General features: G+C 39.4%; 1 protein-coding gene across 3 annotated transcripts in view; it reads left to right on the forward strand.

The window, feature by feature from the left end:
- RRAGD (Ras related GTP binding D) overlaps positions 1-9,868 on the forward strand; it is a 40,879-nt gene extending 31,011 nt beyond the window's left edge. For all 3 annotated transcript variants that reach the window (XM_050949316.1, XM_050949318.1, XM_050949319.1), the window contains 3 exons: positions 210-352; positions 3,498-3,646; positions 6,929-9,868. In XM_050949316.1, the coding sequence (XP_050805273.1) occupies positions 210-352; positions 3,498-3,646; positions 6,929-7,080 (444 nt within the window). In that variant the 3' untranslated portion in view covers positions 7,081-9,868. The remainder of the gene's footprint in view (positions 1-209; positions 353-3,497; positions 3,647-6,928) is intronic.
- The last annotated feature ends 6,411 nt before the right edge of the window (positions 9,869-16,279 follow it).

The following is a 16,279-nucleotide window of genomic DNA, read 5'->3' on the forward strand; positions in this document are numbered from 1 at the left end:
ACAGTACTGAGTGAATTTAACTGAGTTTGGCTCAACTACAAAAACTGTTCATCAGAGGTTTTCAAGGCTTCTGATGGAATTATGGAATTGCTGTAGCACCAGTTCAAACCCATATTAGGCAGCATAAATGGACTTATACATATACCTTTAAAGAATATTTTAAATATTAAAGAATATTAAATATTAAAAATATTTTTCTTTGTTTATAGAATTCTGGGATTGAGAAAGCATTTCTGTTTGATGTAGTCAGTAAAATTTATATTGCAACGGACAGTACTCCAGTGGATATGCAAACTTATGAGCTCTGCTGTGATATGATAGATGTTGTTATCGATATTTCTTGTATCTATGGGTAAGTAGATTGTTGTTAATCATGCTTGTTAATCTTCTTTGGCCACATTATTAGGCTAGAATATATTATATGGTAACTAAAAACTGAATGTCCTACAGATTGGAATGACTTCAAAACATTGCAAATTTACAGGTAACACAGTATTGTATGTCGAAGTGAATGGGAAATCACCTAAGGTAGCCCAAATACATGTAATCTCATGGAGACTCTAAATATGCTATGTTAATAGCTATACCTAATTATTAATACCTAATAGCTTACCTAATTCACGGTCCATTTTGGTCAATTTCAGGGTCATAGGATTTTAAAAATCATCAATTTCATGGTTTCCGATATTTACATCTGAAATGTCATGGTGTTAAAACCATGGGGTCCTGGCCCAAAAGAGGGTTTGGGGAGGTCTCAAGGCTGTTGTAGGGAGGTTGTGGTGTTGCCACCCTTACTTCTGCGCTGCTGCTGACGGAGGTGCTGCCTTCAGATCTGGGCAGCCGGAGAGCAGCGGGCAGTACAGACATGAGAGTTGCTTTGTGTGTGTGAGGGGTCATCACTTTTTGTAGGGGAGAAAGGGCTGGCCTTATGGGTGGGTGACCGCCTTTGGCCCCATGGTCAGAGGGTGCTGTGGGTATTTCCGCACACACACCTGCCAACCCAGGGGCCCTTTAACCGTCGAGAGCTGCAGAGGGGCAGTGCTGGGGACAAGGTTCTAGAACTTTTGTAGAAGTGGGAGACCACTAGTACTGGGAAGGCTGGGGGCCATGCCCCCCCATTATTAACATGGGTGTAGTTTGGGGATGGGGGTGGTGTTTCCCACCCAAACTACAAGCCTAGGGCAGACATGGATCGGCAGACACAGGTCAGTGCTGGCATCTCCTGTGCTGGCAGCTCCCCCTCTGTGAAGCGCAGCCCCTGCTGGCGCCACTCCAGGCCTGCCCATGGCTTACAGTTTGGGGGGAGGCAATGCCATCCTTGCCCCCCAAACTATACCCATGTTTAAAGTGGGGGGCATGGCTCCCTTGGTTCTGGCTCCCTGTGCAGTGACGCCTCCCTCTGTGGTTGGGGAGCAATGGGGGCAGGAAACAGGGTGATGTTGCAGAGCTTCCTGCAACCAGGGAAGGTTCCCGTCGGTGACCGGCCCCAGGAGTGGCCTCTGCAGGAGAAGAGGAAGTCTTGTCCCTCCCCAACCCTGCCAGGACTAGCAGCTGGAGCCTGATGCATGGTAGGAGCACTGTCTGGGGTGCCTCCAACTCTGCCCGTCCCTGGCAGATTTCACAGGGGAGACAAGATTTCGTGGTCCGTGATGTATTTTTCACAGCCATTAATTTGATAGGATCCTAATAATGGCCATTAACGTAGAAATAGGGAGTGGAAGGAACCATCCTTTTAAAATGACATTCTTTTGTGAATCTTAGTTTTGAATTTCACACACAAATGTTTGCCATTTTGTTTTAAAAATGCAGCTCCCATTACTATGTTTGTTTAGTTTGCCACCAAATGATACTCCTTGCCTCCTTCCTCCCCATACTCTTGTTTTTAGCTATCTTGAGTTTCATTTTCCCATCCCCTTCCATTAGCAATCATACACTTCACTGCTGTAACTGTAAATCTTCTAAGGTACCTGTTACAGCTTGATCCTGAGATGTGTGGAACATCCACTGTTCCCACTGAAGTCAGGATCAGAGTGATGTAGAAATAGTGCATCCTGCAACACAGCCCTCTAAAGGTTAATCCATAAAATACTCAATAGAGAATGTGTGGTGGTCTTTGGTACCTGCAAATACTACAATAGGTCTTCAACGATAACAAGTGGGCAAAGTTTTTTCTAAAAAAGGTAGCATTTGAATCATTTGCCTGGCTCTCAAACTTTTACATCTCTGTTAAATGTACAAAGCATAGTTTTGGCTGAGGTACAGTACGCATTAGATTTTTAAAAAGGGAGAAAAATTGTAGAATTTTCTTAAAGTTTACATTTTATTACAGATTGCACGAGTTCAGATGCTTCACTAATCTTACGAAAGCTTGTGCCTTGCAGATACATACAATAATTAGGGATCAGTTTCTGTGACGTTATATTTTAAGGAAAAAGCTGCTGCTGTGTACATCAAAAATAAACATGTCTAATTTATAACTTGTGCACCATTAGTGGACATGGCACCTTATATACGTGTGCAAAAACTGTGACTGTTCCATGCGCTCTTTAAATAACTGTTTAGCATTTGTGACAAGTTAAAAATCTCTATTTGTCATCTTATTGAGATATAGTGTAGTTTAGAGACATAAAGTAAGACTTGGGTGTACAGATTTTTTTTAATTGGTTAGGATCATTTTAGCTTGCAGAGAGAGAGAGAGACATTAAACTGCAGAGAAGCTGCTCTGATGCACATTTGACCTTTCCCCAAATTCAAGACCATATAATAAATTGAAGACAAATGTAAGAGGAATAAAAGGTAATGCATATCCACAGTATGTGGAATCTTGAACTTGCTGCCCCAAGATATTGATGTGAATAGTTCATGAGACTGGAGCACATTACCCATTTAGAGTAATAAAATTGATATGTGCATTTACAGTACTGGGATCAAATTACCAAGTTTATCACGGGTATTTGCTGATTATCAGCTTGAGACAGGAAGAATTCTCTCCTCTTGGTATACTGTTGCATAAGTAGGAGCATTGTGGGGAATTTAATGCATTAACCTGAACTATCAGTCGGCTGCAACTGCCCAAATCAAGTTTCTAAACTCTGAATTATCAGGCCAGAACAGAGTAATTGTTTCACAGTCTTTATCTGAACTGAGGTCAGAGTGTTATATATTAATAAAAATGCAAACAAGTTTGTGATAGATTGGTCTATAACAGACAAGAAAGAAGTGTGGTTTACTTCAGGTATGTGATAGTCAGGATATCTGGGTTCTGTTCCCACTGTCACAGACTTCCTATGTGACTTTAAACAAGTCCTTTAATCTTCCTCTCTATCTCAATTTTCATATTGTGTAAAAGAAGGATAATACTTATCTCACAGAGACGCTATGAAGCTGAATTTTTCATAAGCACATTTTGAGATATTTAGATGGAAGGTTCTATATAGCCAAATAATTTAAATTTGTCCAATGACTGACTACATGTTTTTTTTAATCTTGCCATTTAGGCTCAAAGAAGATGGCGCGGGAACACCTTATGACAAAGAATCAACAGCAATCATAAAACTGAACAATACAACTGTCCTTTATCTAAAGGAGGTGACAAAATTCCTTGCTCTTGTTTGCTTTGTAAGAGAAGAAAGCTTTGAGAGAAAAGGTATTTTTAATTTTTTTTGGTAGTAATCGATTTTTTTACTTCATATTCACGAGCTAACGAGTAACTATGGGGTTGTCCCTAGATGATGATACGACTTCTAGTGGTATCACAAATATAAAATAAAAACGTATTTTGATATGGCTTTCATATCATTGTGCTTAAAATTATGAGGTGTTTTGTTGCCGCTCAGATAAGATGAAATGGTAAATATATGAACAATTTTCCTGTATGAAAGAAAGCCATACAATTAAATGTCAAAAGCAATAAGACTTCTGTTTATACTAATACACAAATAATGATTGTTTCAGCACATCTTTGCTAACTTTGCATTGCACTTATTGATATAAGAATATGTAATTGTAATATCCTATCCACAGAACCCAAGAGAAAATCATTTGAGTCCTTACTTTTCAATAAGAAAAGATTTGTTTTGTTTTTAACTCTTTGAGATTTTTTTTTTAAACTGCATGTTTGGAAACAGGAAGTTTTCAGGTTTTGTATATCACTTACAAAGCTTGTGAGTAACCACTCTGACTCTTGCCAAGGTGAGTATTAACAACTCTAGTTCACTGTCCAGCTGTTCATTGGCCAGTGTCTCTTGAGCTGTTGGTCTTGGTCAGATTCCTAGTGGAGAAGTGTTTGTGTGCCTCCCAACCCACCAGTATTGTTGGTTCTAATAACCATAGTGACAGTCTTTTAAACTGAGCTGTGGAGAATGAACTATTATCTTAGCCCTAGAATGCACCTCCTCCCTCTCAAGATGAATGTACCTAAGCAGGTCAGTATGTAGTAATCAGCAATACTGGTACTATCCCTGTTCAGTGAATTGATTAGAGGACTTGTTTGTCTTATTTTATGGAATTCCAGTTGTAGTGGGTATCTTATCAATATAGAATGACTGATTGGTGTTGTTGTGAATATATAGCTCTAGTATCTTTGGTGTTGTCAAACTGGGATATTTCCTTAGCACTGAAGCTGGAATTAGCTCTTATATTTTTAATATTATACGTTGTGCTAACACTAATAGTCATGCAATTGTGAAGAACTCCAAAGCGAGTCTGTCAGGCTTAACCCAAATTTTGCTGTGCTAGCACTACTGTGTTAAGACCTCCTCCATTATATCCTTTTATTATAGTGAACTTTTCTTTAACTATATTGCATTATAGTGTGCAAGGAGTGTAATTTTGGAGTACTTATTGAAAAGACTACGCTTTAGAAAACAAAGCATGTTGTGAACAAACAATGCTTAACAGCCTTGGTGTTAGATTATTCATTATTTTATATACACCTCTACCCCGATATAATGCGGTCCTATATAACACAAATTCGGATATACTGCGGTAAAGCAGCGCTCTAGGAGACGAGGCTGCTTTACCTAGTTACATCCGAATTCGTGTTACCACAAGCGGTTCCTCTGTGCCCGCCCATTACTTGCTGCGGCCCTCCCCAGGGCCCCCTGCCCCAGCTCACCTCCGCTCCACCTCCTCCCATGAGCGCGCTGCAGCTCCGCTTCTCCTCCTCCCAGGCTTGCCACGCCAATCAGCTGTTTGGCGTGGCAAGCCTGGGAGGGAGGAGAAGCAGAACTGCAGCGTGCTCTTGGGAGGAGGCGGAGGCAGAGGTGAGCTGGGGCAGGGGAGCCGCAGCAAGTAACGGGGGGGTGCAGAGGAACCACTCCCCGCCCCAGCTCACCTCTGCTCCACCACCACCTCCTTCTCCCATAAGTATGCCGCTCAGCTCCGCTTCTCCTCCCTCCTAGGCTTGCGCGCCAAACAGCTGATTGACGCAGCAAGCCTGGGAGGAAGGGGGGAGAAGCGGAGCTGTGATGTGCTCGTGGGAGGAGGCGGAATGTAGGTGAGCTGGGGTGGGAGGGCCTGAGGAGTGCTGCAGCAAGTAAGTGGGGGCGCAGAGCAACCGCTCCCCGCTCTAGCTCATCTCCACCTCCTCCCCTGAGCGCGCTGCCGCTGCTCTGCTTCTCCCTCTTCCAGGCTTGCCGGGCCAAACAGCTGATTGGCGCAGTAAGCCTGGAAGGGAGGTAGAAGCGGCGCGGCGGCGCGCTCAGGAAGGAGGCGGAGGCAGAGCGGAAGTGAGCTGTGGTGGGGAGTGGTTCTTCTCCCTACCCCAATATAATGCGGTCTTACCTATAACACTATGAGATTTTTCGGCTCCCAAGGACCATGTTATATCAGGGTAGAAGTGTATTTTATCATGTCTCCTCTTATCCATCTCCTTCTAACAATCCCATTCTTTTCAATCTCTCTTCATAAGAGTCTTTCCAGGCTCTTTATAATGTTTTTCCCACTCTTCTCTGAACCTCCTCTAGTTCAGCAACACCTTTTTTGAGATTGGATGACCAGTACTGCACACAGTATTCCAGATGATACTGCAACATTGATTAATATAAAAAGCATTATAAGATTAACCATCCCATTCTTTATGCAACCCAATGTCTTGTTCACTTTCTTTTTAACATATTTGTATACTGATCAGAAGTCTTCACTAAGGTGTCTGCAGTGATGCCCAGGGCCCACCTGTGAGCTGATACAGTTAATTTAGAACCCTGTTTGGTGTATGAATAGTTTTACATTTTTTCCCTCCAATATACATTACTTGGTATTTATAGACATTGAATTTCATTTGCCCTCGTGTTGCCTGTTCACCTACCTTATTTAGGTCTCCCTGAATTTCCTCTTAATCCTACCTGGTCTTGAGTAAAGGTATGTCCAGGCTCCAGTGGCACAACTATGGGACTGTAGCTATAGCCATGCAGTGTACAAGCTTCCTATACCTATGGAAGGGGTTTTTCCATCAGTGTAGTTGATTCACTCTCTGAGAATTCTTCCATTGACCTAGCTGCATTTACAGTGTGGGGTTAGAGCAACTTAAGTACATTGCAAACGCATGAAACTTTTTCCAGCCCTGAGTGATGTGGCTAGGTCGATCTAATTTTTAGGTGTACACCAGGGCCAAGTTAAATAACTCTGTCACGTGCAAATTTTGTTACCTTGTCTCTCTCCACTGCTTCTGCTTTTCAGATCATTAATAAATATATTAAATAACATGGGAATCTAGTACAGAATCATGAGATACCACACTGTAAATAATTCAGTTTTAATGTGCTTTTGCAGTAAATGAAAAATCATTGTCCATAAGATTGACCCAGTTAAGTGAGTCATTAGTAAATAAAATATGGAAAATAAGTTAATTTGATATTATATTTTAATATTGTATAAAGATTTTAGGATTTAAAATTCTTTTTTCCTTTTTGTCTCTATCTTTTTCTAGGACTAATAGACTACAACTTCCATTGTTTTCGCAAGGCTATACATGAAGTATTTGAAGTGAGAATGAAAGTAGTGAGATCTAGAAAACATCAGAGTCAGATGCAAAAAAATAAAAGAGCCACCCCTAATGGCACACCTAGAGCACCACTGTAGCTGAAGTTCTAATGGCATTGTTGTCAGCAAGGATCTTGTTGCACTGACTGAAGGGGAAGAGAAATGGGACTGATGTATTACATGGATTTTCCTCCCAACCCCTCAAAAAGGCACTGTTTAAACATTTTTATCCAGTCAATTTTTTCATATACAGTGAGCACTTTGAGCAAAATATTGTATATAAACATTGAGGTGAATATATGTTCTTGTAAGAGTTCTCTTAATATATGCTGTAAACTTTTTTCCAGGCCATATTAAGAAAAATCAGTTGTGACAGAAATGTTGGGTACATAATTTGCACTTTTTTCGTGTTCTCGTGGAATTAAACTTTGATAAACTTAGTTTTTTATGCTGATTTTCATGCATGGTGCCAGGTAAAGTATAACGTGTAGTTTATATACATGCTACAATCAAATTGTTTACTAAACAATCAAGAAAACTTGATACAATTACTTTTTTAAAATTTATGACAGATTACATAACATTCATACAAATCCAACTTCATATTTTTTTTTCAATTTGTAAGTTGAAGAATTCTTATTTTGAAGTATGATAGCAATAAGAGCCTTACCAACTGGTAGGTAAAAATTAGCTTTTGTAAAACAGGCCTTTGGCTAAACTCTACCCAGACTTCTCCATAACACTGGTAATGCCCTCTCAGTTGGGCTTTTTATCATAATTTACCTCAACATATATCTCTAAAATAACTTTCTATACAGATATTATTTTGTAATACTGCTTTATGTTGCATTGGTGTTTTTATAACATTTCAGGAACAGAGTATGTAACTGAAGGATTTTATTTATATGCTTAGTTTGAGAGTCTGAGCCTCTACAGTTGGAGGAAGAAAAAGTTTGCATTTCATTTCTGCCATACCAACATAATATAAAGTTTCAGGTATATTAAAGCATTAGAGGAAAATCCTAAAGTTGCTCATGCTGGGGCCCAGTTCTGCTTGCTTTACTTGGATCAGATCTGCCTTTGATTTCAGAGGAAGTTCTTAAATAAGGACTGAAGGATTGGTCTCTCTTATTCTAATCTACATAGATGTAGCTACTTTCTCTTTTAACACTGATCACAGTGATCGCAGATGTGTCCTTGCAGCAATTACGGCACTACCCACCCCAAAAAGGAGGGCAGGGAGAAGTAAAACATGCCTTCTCAATTCTATATTCATTTTATAGTTGCAGCTTAAAGAATAGCTCTGCCAAATAAAAGAGCACACAGGGGAGAGTAGCTCCTGTACCCATGCTTCCTACATAGGGCTTATGTGCACATGGCTCTAGAACAGCTGCAAGAGTTCACTGAATAACCTTGTAGCCGGAAAAGATAAGGGAGAAGCACTTTTGAAAGTTTCCTTTGTTAAAAAGTACACATCCAGTTAAAACAAATTGTAATGCTGCACCTTTAATTGTGGACTAAAACCACTAATATTTTTTGGCATATGACAGAAATAGAGAGTTTTTACCAACAGCAAACATAGTCATTGAGAGACTTGCTGAATACATACACTGTACTCTGTTATAAGACCATCTTGGAACGTCTTATGGAATTCTTTAACTTTTGTTTCTGTGCCCAACATCATGGTGGTAGAGTGCCAGCTGAGAGGGAAGATAAGAATGCAATATGTCTAAGTGAATATTAGTCTAAGGAGAAACTATTGGCTTTTAACCCTTCATTGCTGCCTAACATACATGATTTTTCTGTTTATCCTTTAGCCTTCAGTGGTTCCTTTGGTCTGAGTTTATTGGACAGAAATGGAGTATTTTAAAATATGAATTTAATCAACAAATGGATCCTTTCTAGTGTATCTGATCAATGTTATGAAAAATATGCCAAACGTATGGTTCTGAGAGCTATCTTAGTGCTTGGGAGAGATGGAGAGCACTTCTAGTACCCAAAAGGTATGGAGGGGAGAGACATCAGTGTGATGAATAGGGGCTGCAGTGGTACACTGTGGTACATTGGTTAAAAAAAAAAGAAATGGGAAGCTCCTATACTAAACTTCAGATTCCCCAAATGAGAAGTGGGTAAACTCTACCTGGGTTTACATTATTGGCACTGGTTCAAGAGGGAGAGTGCTCCAAAAATACCAGGGAGAGTGAGCTCCTCCCAGTGTTACCCCTCTGACACTAGCTGGGGGTTTTTATGGCGGTGTTGGAGACAGCTGCCCCCAGCCTAAACAGTAATATCTTCTTTAGGGGTTCATAGTTATGTCAGTGAGTGCTCCTCTGTATTCTCCCCTCCACAGCACTTCCACAGGGGTGGATTTGGGCCACAGTGTGTGCATATTTGTCTCCCTCTTTTGTTGCAACGATGTGTCAGAAGTATCAGTCTTCACCACTTCACTTCTCTCAGATATATCTGATTATGTGGGGCAAGGACATCTCCAGTACTGCCCATGTATTGGACCAGACACTTCAAAGAATGCTACTGTTTTTTTTTCCTGCCATAGAGTTGCTGCTGTGGGAACCAGGACTGAAGAGATTAATTAAGATATCTGGTTTCCTTATGTAAGCATGCACATTTTTCCACTAAACATGCAATCACAGTATCATATTTGTATGTGCATGTAGAGACACTGTCAATTTAGTTAAGCCTTACATTTTACATTATGTCACGTATTATAGTGTCACCAGGATGACTCTTGTAGCTATCATACAAACTTCCAAGTGAATAAAATCAAGGTGAAAATCAAATAATCTTACCTATGTTGCAAATAATATGTTGGATTATTAAAGCTGAAAGAACTGAAAGAATGTTAAAATAAAACTGCTTTTGTTGTTCACTTTTTGCATTCCTCAGCTTGGATGATGATTCATCTTTCACTTTTGATTAGTCAGTCACTAAAAAAAACCCTGTTAGGTGCTCATGTACTATCAGGAGTCTGAACTGTTTGAGCAGTGAAGCATAAGGGAGATTTTTTTTTTTTTTAAAGAACATGGGGTTTCCATTCTGTTTCTTTAAATTTTGTGGTCGTTTTACATTTTGTAAAAACAAGCTTTTGCACAACCTAAATTTAGGGCTGTATTTGAACAGGCAGTGCCCCTTTAAAATAAATACCTTGAATGTCCTTTATACATTTTTTTGCTTCTAGCTGCAGGAGTTGGTCAATATTAACATACAAATTTCCATCAACTCGATTTTGTGGAGTAGGGCTATATAACTAATGCAGTAAGCAGAAGCCCAGAGTACATAAATGCAACTGTTAGCACCGTGATTTCTTTTAAGAAGTTAAAATCTGTCCTGTCTTTCTGGGACCAGGAAGATTTTTTAAGATTACAGTATAGAATACTGTTCTGTGATGCTGTGATTACAGGTGCAAAGTGCATTATTGAAGATGTGTGTTCAGCAAGAAGGTGCTTTCATGATATGTAATTGAAAACATAGTCACTCAAGAGCAGGGTTGCCAACCTTCCTGGATTGGCCAAGAATCATCTGGAATTGGCATCGATCTCCTGGTGACTCTTGAAAGCAATCCGGGAGATTTTAATAGATATAGTACAATTAATGACATTACATCATGTAGAAAAAAAAAATTTCTCAGAATAGCTTCAGTCAGAGTTGGCTCAAGAGTTGACTTTTTTTTGTGATGGCACAAAATAGTTTCTAGAAAATATTAAAATTGTGACTTGTATCATAGGGCCTGAAGCTTCACTCTGGTGAGATGTGAAAAGTTTGAGCCTAATCTGACAAGGTATTATGGGACAAGGTGAGTGAGATAATATCTTTTATTTGACCAACTTCTGTTGATGAGAGAGTCAAGCTTACATGAAGCTCTTCTGTAGGTCTGGGAAATGTATTTATGTTGCCAGACCTGTAGAAAAGCTGTGTCTTAAGCTCAAAAGCTTGTCTCTTTTACCAACAGAAATTGGTCCACTAAAAGATATTACCTCGCCCACCTTGTCTCTCTAATAGCTTGGGACCGACATGGTTACAGCACTGCATAAGGCATTATAGAAACTTGGGGAGACAGGAAGTTTGCACATTTTTAAACTTACTAACAATTTTTTAGTTGTGTAGTATCTCAGAAATGACTTGCCTTATAAACCTCAAATCCATTTTTAAGCACTTTCAAAGTAAATCCACTATTTCAATAAATTGAGGAATTTGTAAAGTTAAATAATCCTATATAGGTCACCATGTACAGTATCAATTGTTTGCTTCTGAGAGACATTTCTTGGATCCTTTTCTTTTCAAGATGTTTTAATAGTAATCATTACAATTGTATTAAATTTGTTAGGAGATTTTAAACAACTCAATTGCTAGCTAGCGCTATAAAGAGATAGTAAAATGCTTGTTTCCTGTCACAGTAAGCGAGTTTGAAAATATCTTGTTCAACTTGGAGAATTAAGGGCCAGACTGCGCACACTGAGCAATACTCACATGGGTAATCCCATTAGAGTCAATAGGACGATTCATGTGTAAGAGGACTGAAGGACTGAACGATTGCAAGCCTACAGCTGTAGTTCTGGCTAATCTTCTTGGGTGAAAGTTAGAAAACTGTTCCCAGAGAGTAGTTATCAGTGGTTCACAGTCATACTGGAAAGGCATAATGAGTGCAGTCCCGCAGGGATCAGTTCTGGATTCAGTTCTGTTCACTATCTTCATCAATGATTTAGATAATGGTGTAGAGAGTACACTTATAAAGTTTACAGACAAAACCAAGCTGGGAGGGGTTGCAAGTGCTTTGGAAGATAGGATTATAATTCAAAATGATCCGGACAAACTGGAGAAATGATCTGAAGTAGATAGGATGAAATTCAATAAGGACAAATGCAAAGTATTCCACTTAGGAAGGAACAATCAGTTGCACATATACAAAATGGGAAATGACTGCCTAGGATGGAGTACTGCAGAAAGGGATCTGGAGGTCACAATGGACCACGAGCTAAATATGAGTCAACAGTGTAACGCTGTTGCAAAAAAAGTGAACATACATTCTGGGATGTATTAGCAGCAGTGTTGTAAGCAAGACATGAGAAGTCATTCTTCCCCTCTACTCCGCGCAGGCCTCAGCTAGAGTATTGTGTCCAGTTCTGGGTGCCACATTTCAGGAAAGATGTAGACAAATTGGAGAAAGTCCAGAAAAGAGCAACAAAATTGATTAAAGATCTAGAAAACATGACCTATGAAGGAAGATTGAAAAAATTGTGTTTGTTTAGTCTGGAAGAGCGAAGACTCAGAGGGGACATGACAGCAGTTTTCAAGCATAAAAGGTTGTTACAAAGAGGAGGAAGAAAAATTATTGTTCTTAACCTCTGAGGATAGGACAAGAAGCAATGGGCTTAAATTGCAGCAAGGGAGGTTTAGGTTGGACATTAGGAAAAACTTTTAACTGTCAGGATGTTTAAGCACTGGAGTAAATTGCCAAGGGAGGTAATACTTAATACTTAGATAACACTTAGTCCTGCCATGAGTTCAGGGGACTTGACTAGATGACCTCTCAAGATCCCTTCCAGTCCTGTGATTCTATACTGTAGTATCGTAATGCCATATGTTCCCCTCACTGAGGAAAGCCTATGAGTATAAGTTTAAAGCTAAGGAAAACTCAGAAGACTTCACATAAGGGAAGGTGACTACAGCATCTTCAGTAGCTTAATCTAGACCCTGGAGCACTATAAATTGTGAACAACTGCAGTATAACCTGAAAAATAGGATGGAAGTGGGGAAGGAATAGGAGGCCAACAAACTACACCTAGCAATTTCTCCTTGCAAAGCAGTTATTAGATCCAATAATATTATTAACCAAAATCAGTTCTGGCTATGAAACTCTTATTTCTGCTATCTGCAGTGCTCTGGATGCATGCCAGAAACATTCACTATTATTTCCATATCTGGAAGATGCAAAAACTAGAACATTGAGAGATCTGAAAGCAAGAGCACCCAAATGCAGCCACCCAGTCAGCAGTATGCAGGTCCTAACACAGGCCTTCGTAACACCTTCTGTACTTTTGAACCACTATTCAGTTAATTCTCTTGACTACAACCTTGTCCCCCCAATGTGTGTTGTAGGTATCAGTGATGTTTTCATGCTATCAAGAGAAATAAGAACAATTTTAAAAAGGAACCTCACAAGATGGTACACCACAGCTTAACACAAAGCATTTAGTTGGAGCTTGGTAGATTCTTTTCTCCTTCCATGTTGCTTTATGGGAGATATAAATCTGACATAGGTCTTTTACATGCCTAATTTCTATCAGGTTATTTTATCTGTTCTGATCAATGTTCCTTACACTATATTCTCTCTCGCTGTGTTCAGTCTAGTTCTAAATTGAAAATAAAATGTCTTCCACTGCTAATATTTGAGAAACTGTTTTAGTTTCATAGACCTCACTAGCAGAAAACTTTTTTCTGATATTTATCCTAAAAGTTCTTACGCTTAGCTTCAATCCTTTTTATAATTCAAACTGATTTAAAACTGTGGTGAAAAGGGAAAACAATATTGTAATTTGATATAATTCCTCCCTCTTTGCAAACAAAAAACAATTTTTTCTTAATTTAGATTTCAGTCAATGAAGACTACACTAAACTACTCAAGACAAAGTTCTGCTTCAGCCAACCAAATCAAACAAAGCTTGTTCCTTAGTCCTTTGTTTCATTTATGCGGTACCACTAATTAAAAAATAATTTGGCAAAGCTCTCGGTTTCTTGACACCGTAGTTTTAGAATTAAACTCAGTGGAAACAGAATAATCTTTCCCCTGGAAAGAAGGTGCTGTGTATCTGTATAGTTATTATTGAAGCAGATGTACCAGGTCTGACTTCATAAAGAGGACTTAAAAAACTAAGACTACTAGTTTGTCAATTAAAACAGTCACAAAAGTGAAATGTCTGCAAGCTGCATCAAAACTTTTAAAAACACCATAATAAAGGCTCAAATTAAATATACCCCAAATTAAAAAAAAACAGAGGACCAAAAAATGTCAACGTGGCTAAACAACAGAGTAAAAGAAGTGGTTAATGACAAAAAAGCATCCTTTAAAAATTAGAAGCCAGATCCTACTGAGGAAAATAGAAAGGCACATAAACGCTCGCAAGTCAAGTGTAAAAGTATAACTAGGAAGGCCAAAAAAGAATTTGAAGAGCAAGTAACGAAATGCTCAAAAACTAACAAAAAATGTTTAAGTATCCCAGAAGCAGGAAGCCTGCCAACCAATCAGTGGGGCCACTGGACATTCGAAGTGCTAAACGAGCACTCAAGAAAGACAAGGCCGTTGCGGAGAAGCTAAATTAATTCTTTGTATCGGTCTTCAGAGAATGTGAAGTAGATTCCCACATCTGAGCCATTCTTTTTAGGTGACAAATATGAGGAACTGTCTCACATTGAGTTGTCAATAGAGGAGGTTTGGAAAAAATTGATAAACAGTAGCAAGTGACCAGATCAGATATTATTCACCCAAGAGTTCTGAAGGAACTCAAATATGAAACTGTGGTATGTAACCTATCACTTAAATCAGTCACTGTACCAAATGACTAGAGGATAATTAATGTAATGCCAATTTTTAAAAGGCTCCATAGGTGATCCTGGCAATTACAAGCCAGTAAGCTGAACTTCAGTACCAGGAAAACTGGTTGAAACTATAGTAAAGAACAGAATTATCAGACATATAGATGAACACGATTCGTTGGGGAAGAGTCAACACAGCTTTTGTAAAGGTAAATCATGCCTCACCAATCTATTAGAATTCTTCGAGGAGGTCAACAACCACATGGACAAGAGTGATCCAGTGAATACAATGCAGATGGACTTTCAGAAAGCCTTTGACAAGATCCCTCACCAAAAGCTAGTAAGCAAACTAAGCTGTCATGGGATAAGAGGGAAGGTCCTCTTGTGGATCAGTAACTGGTTAAAATACAGGAAACAAAGGGAAGGAATAAATGGTCAGTTTTCATAATGGAGAGAGGTTAATAGTGGGGTCCCCCAGCGATCTGTGCTGGGATGAGTGCTGTTCAACACATTCATAAATGATCTGGAAACAGAGGTAAACAGTGAGGCAGCAAAGTTTACAGATGATACAACATTACACAAGATAATTAAGTCCAAAGTAGGGTGAAAAGAGGATCAAAAGGATCTCACAAAACTGGGTGAGAGGGCAACAAAATGGCAAATTAAATTCAATGTTGATAAACAGGGCCAGCTCCAGGTTTTCTGCCACCACGTGGCGAAAAAAAAAATAAAAAGCTGATTGCACCACTTCATTCTTCAGTGGCAGTTTGGCGGCAAGTCCTTCACTTCCTCTCTTCCTCTTCAGCGACACTTCGGTGGCAGCTCAAAAAGGAAGAGAGGGGCTGAGGGACCTGTCACCAAATTCCCACCAAAGAGCTGGATGTACTGCACAGTAGCGGACAGAGTACCGACCCTTTGTATTGGCCGCCCCGAGCACCTGCTTCCTTAGCTGGTTCCCAACCGTGTTGATAAATGTAAAGTAATGCACATTGGAAAGCATAATCCCATCTACACATACCAAATGATGGGATCTAAATTAGTTGTTACCACCCAAGAAAGAGATCTTGGAGTCACCATAGACAGTTTTCTGAAAATATGCTCTCAGTGTGCAGCAGCAGTTAAAAAAGCTAACAGTATGTTAGGAACCATTAGGAAAGGGATAAATAATAAAACAAAATATCATAATGCCCATATATAAATCCATTATATGATCACACCTTGAATACTGCATGCAGTTCAGGTCACCCCATCTCAAAAAAGATATATTAGAAATGGAAAAGGTACAGAGAAGGGCAACAAAAATGATGAAGGGAATGAAAACAGCTTCCATATGAGGAGAGATTAAAAAGACTGGGACTATTCAGCTTTGAAAAGAGGACTAAGGGGGATAAAATAGAGGCCTATAAAGTCATGACTGGCATGAAGAAAGTGAATAAGGAAGTTTATTTACCCCTTCACATAACACAAGAACCAGGAGTCATCCAATGAAATTAATAAACAGCAGGATTAAAACAAATTTAAGGATGTAATTCTTTACACAACATGCAGTCAACCTGTGGATCCTGTTGCTAGGGGATGTTGTGAAGGCCAAAACTATTAACTGGGTTCAAAAAAGAATTAGATAACTTCATGGAGGGTAGATTCATCAATGGCTATTAGCCAAGATGGTCAAGGATGCAACCCCATGCTCTGGGTGTCCCTAAGGCTCTGACTTCCAGATGCTGGGACTGGATGACAGAAGGTGAATTAA

Source organism: Gopherus flavomarginatus, chromosome 4 (assembly GCF_025201925.1).
Source record: "Gopherus flavomarginatus isolate rGopFla2 chromosome 4, rGopFla2.mat.asm, whole genome shotgun sequence".
NCBI classification, from domain to species: Eukaryota; Metazoa; Chordata; order Testudines; family Testudinidae; genus Gopherus; species Gopherus flavomarginatus.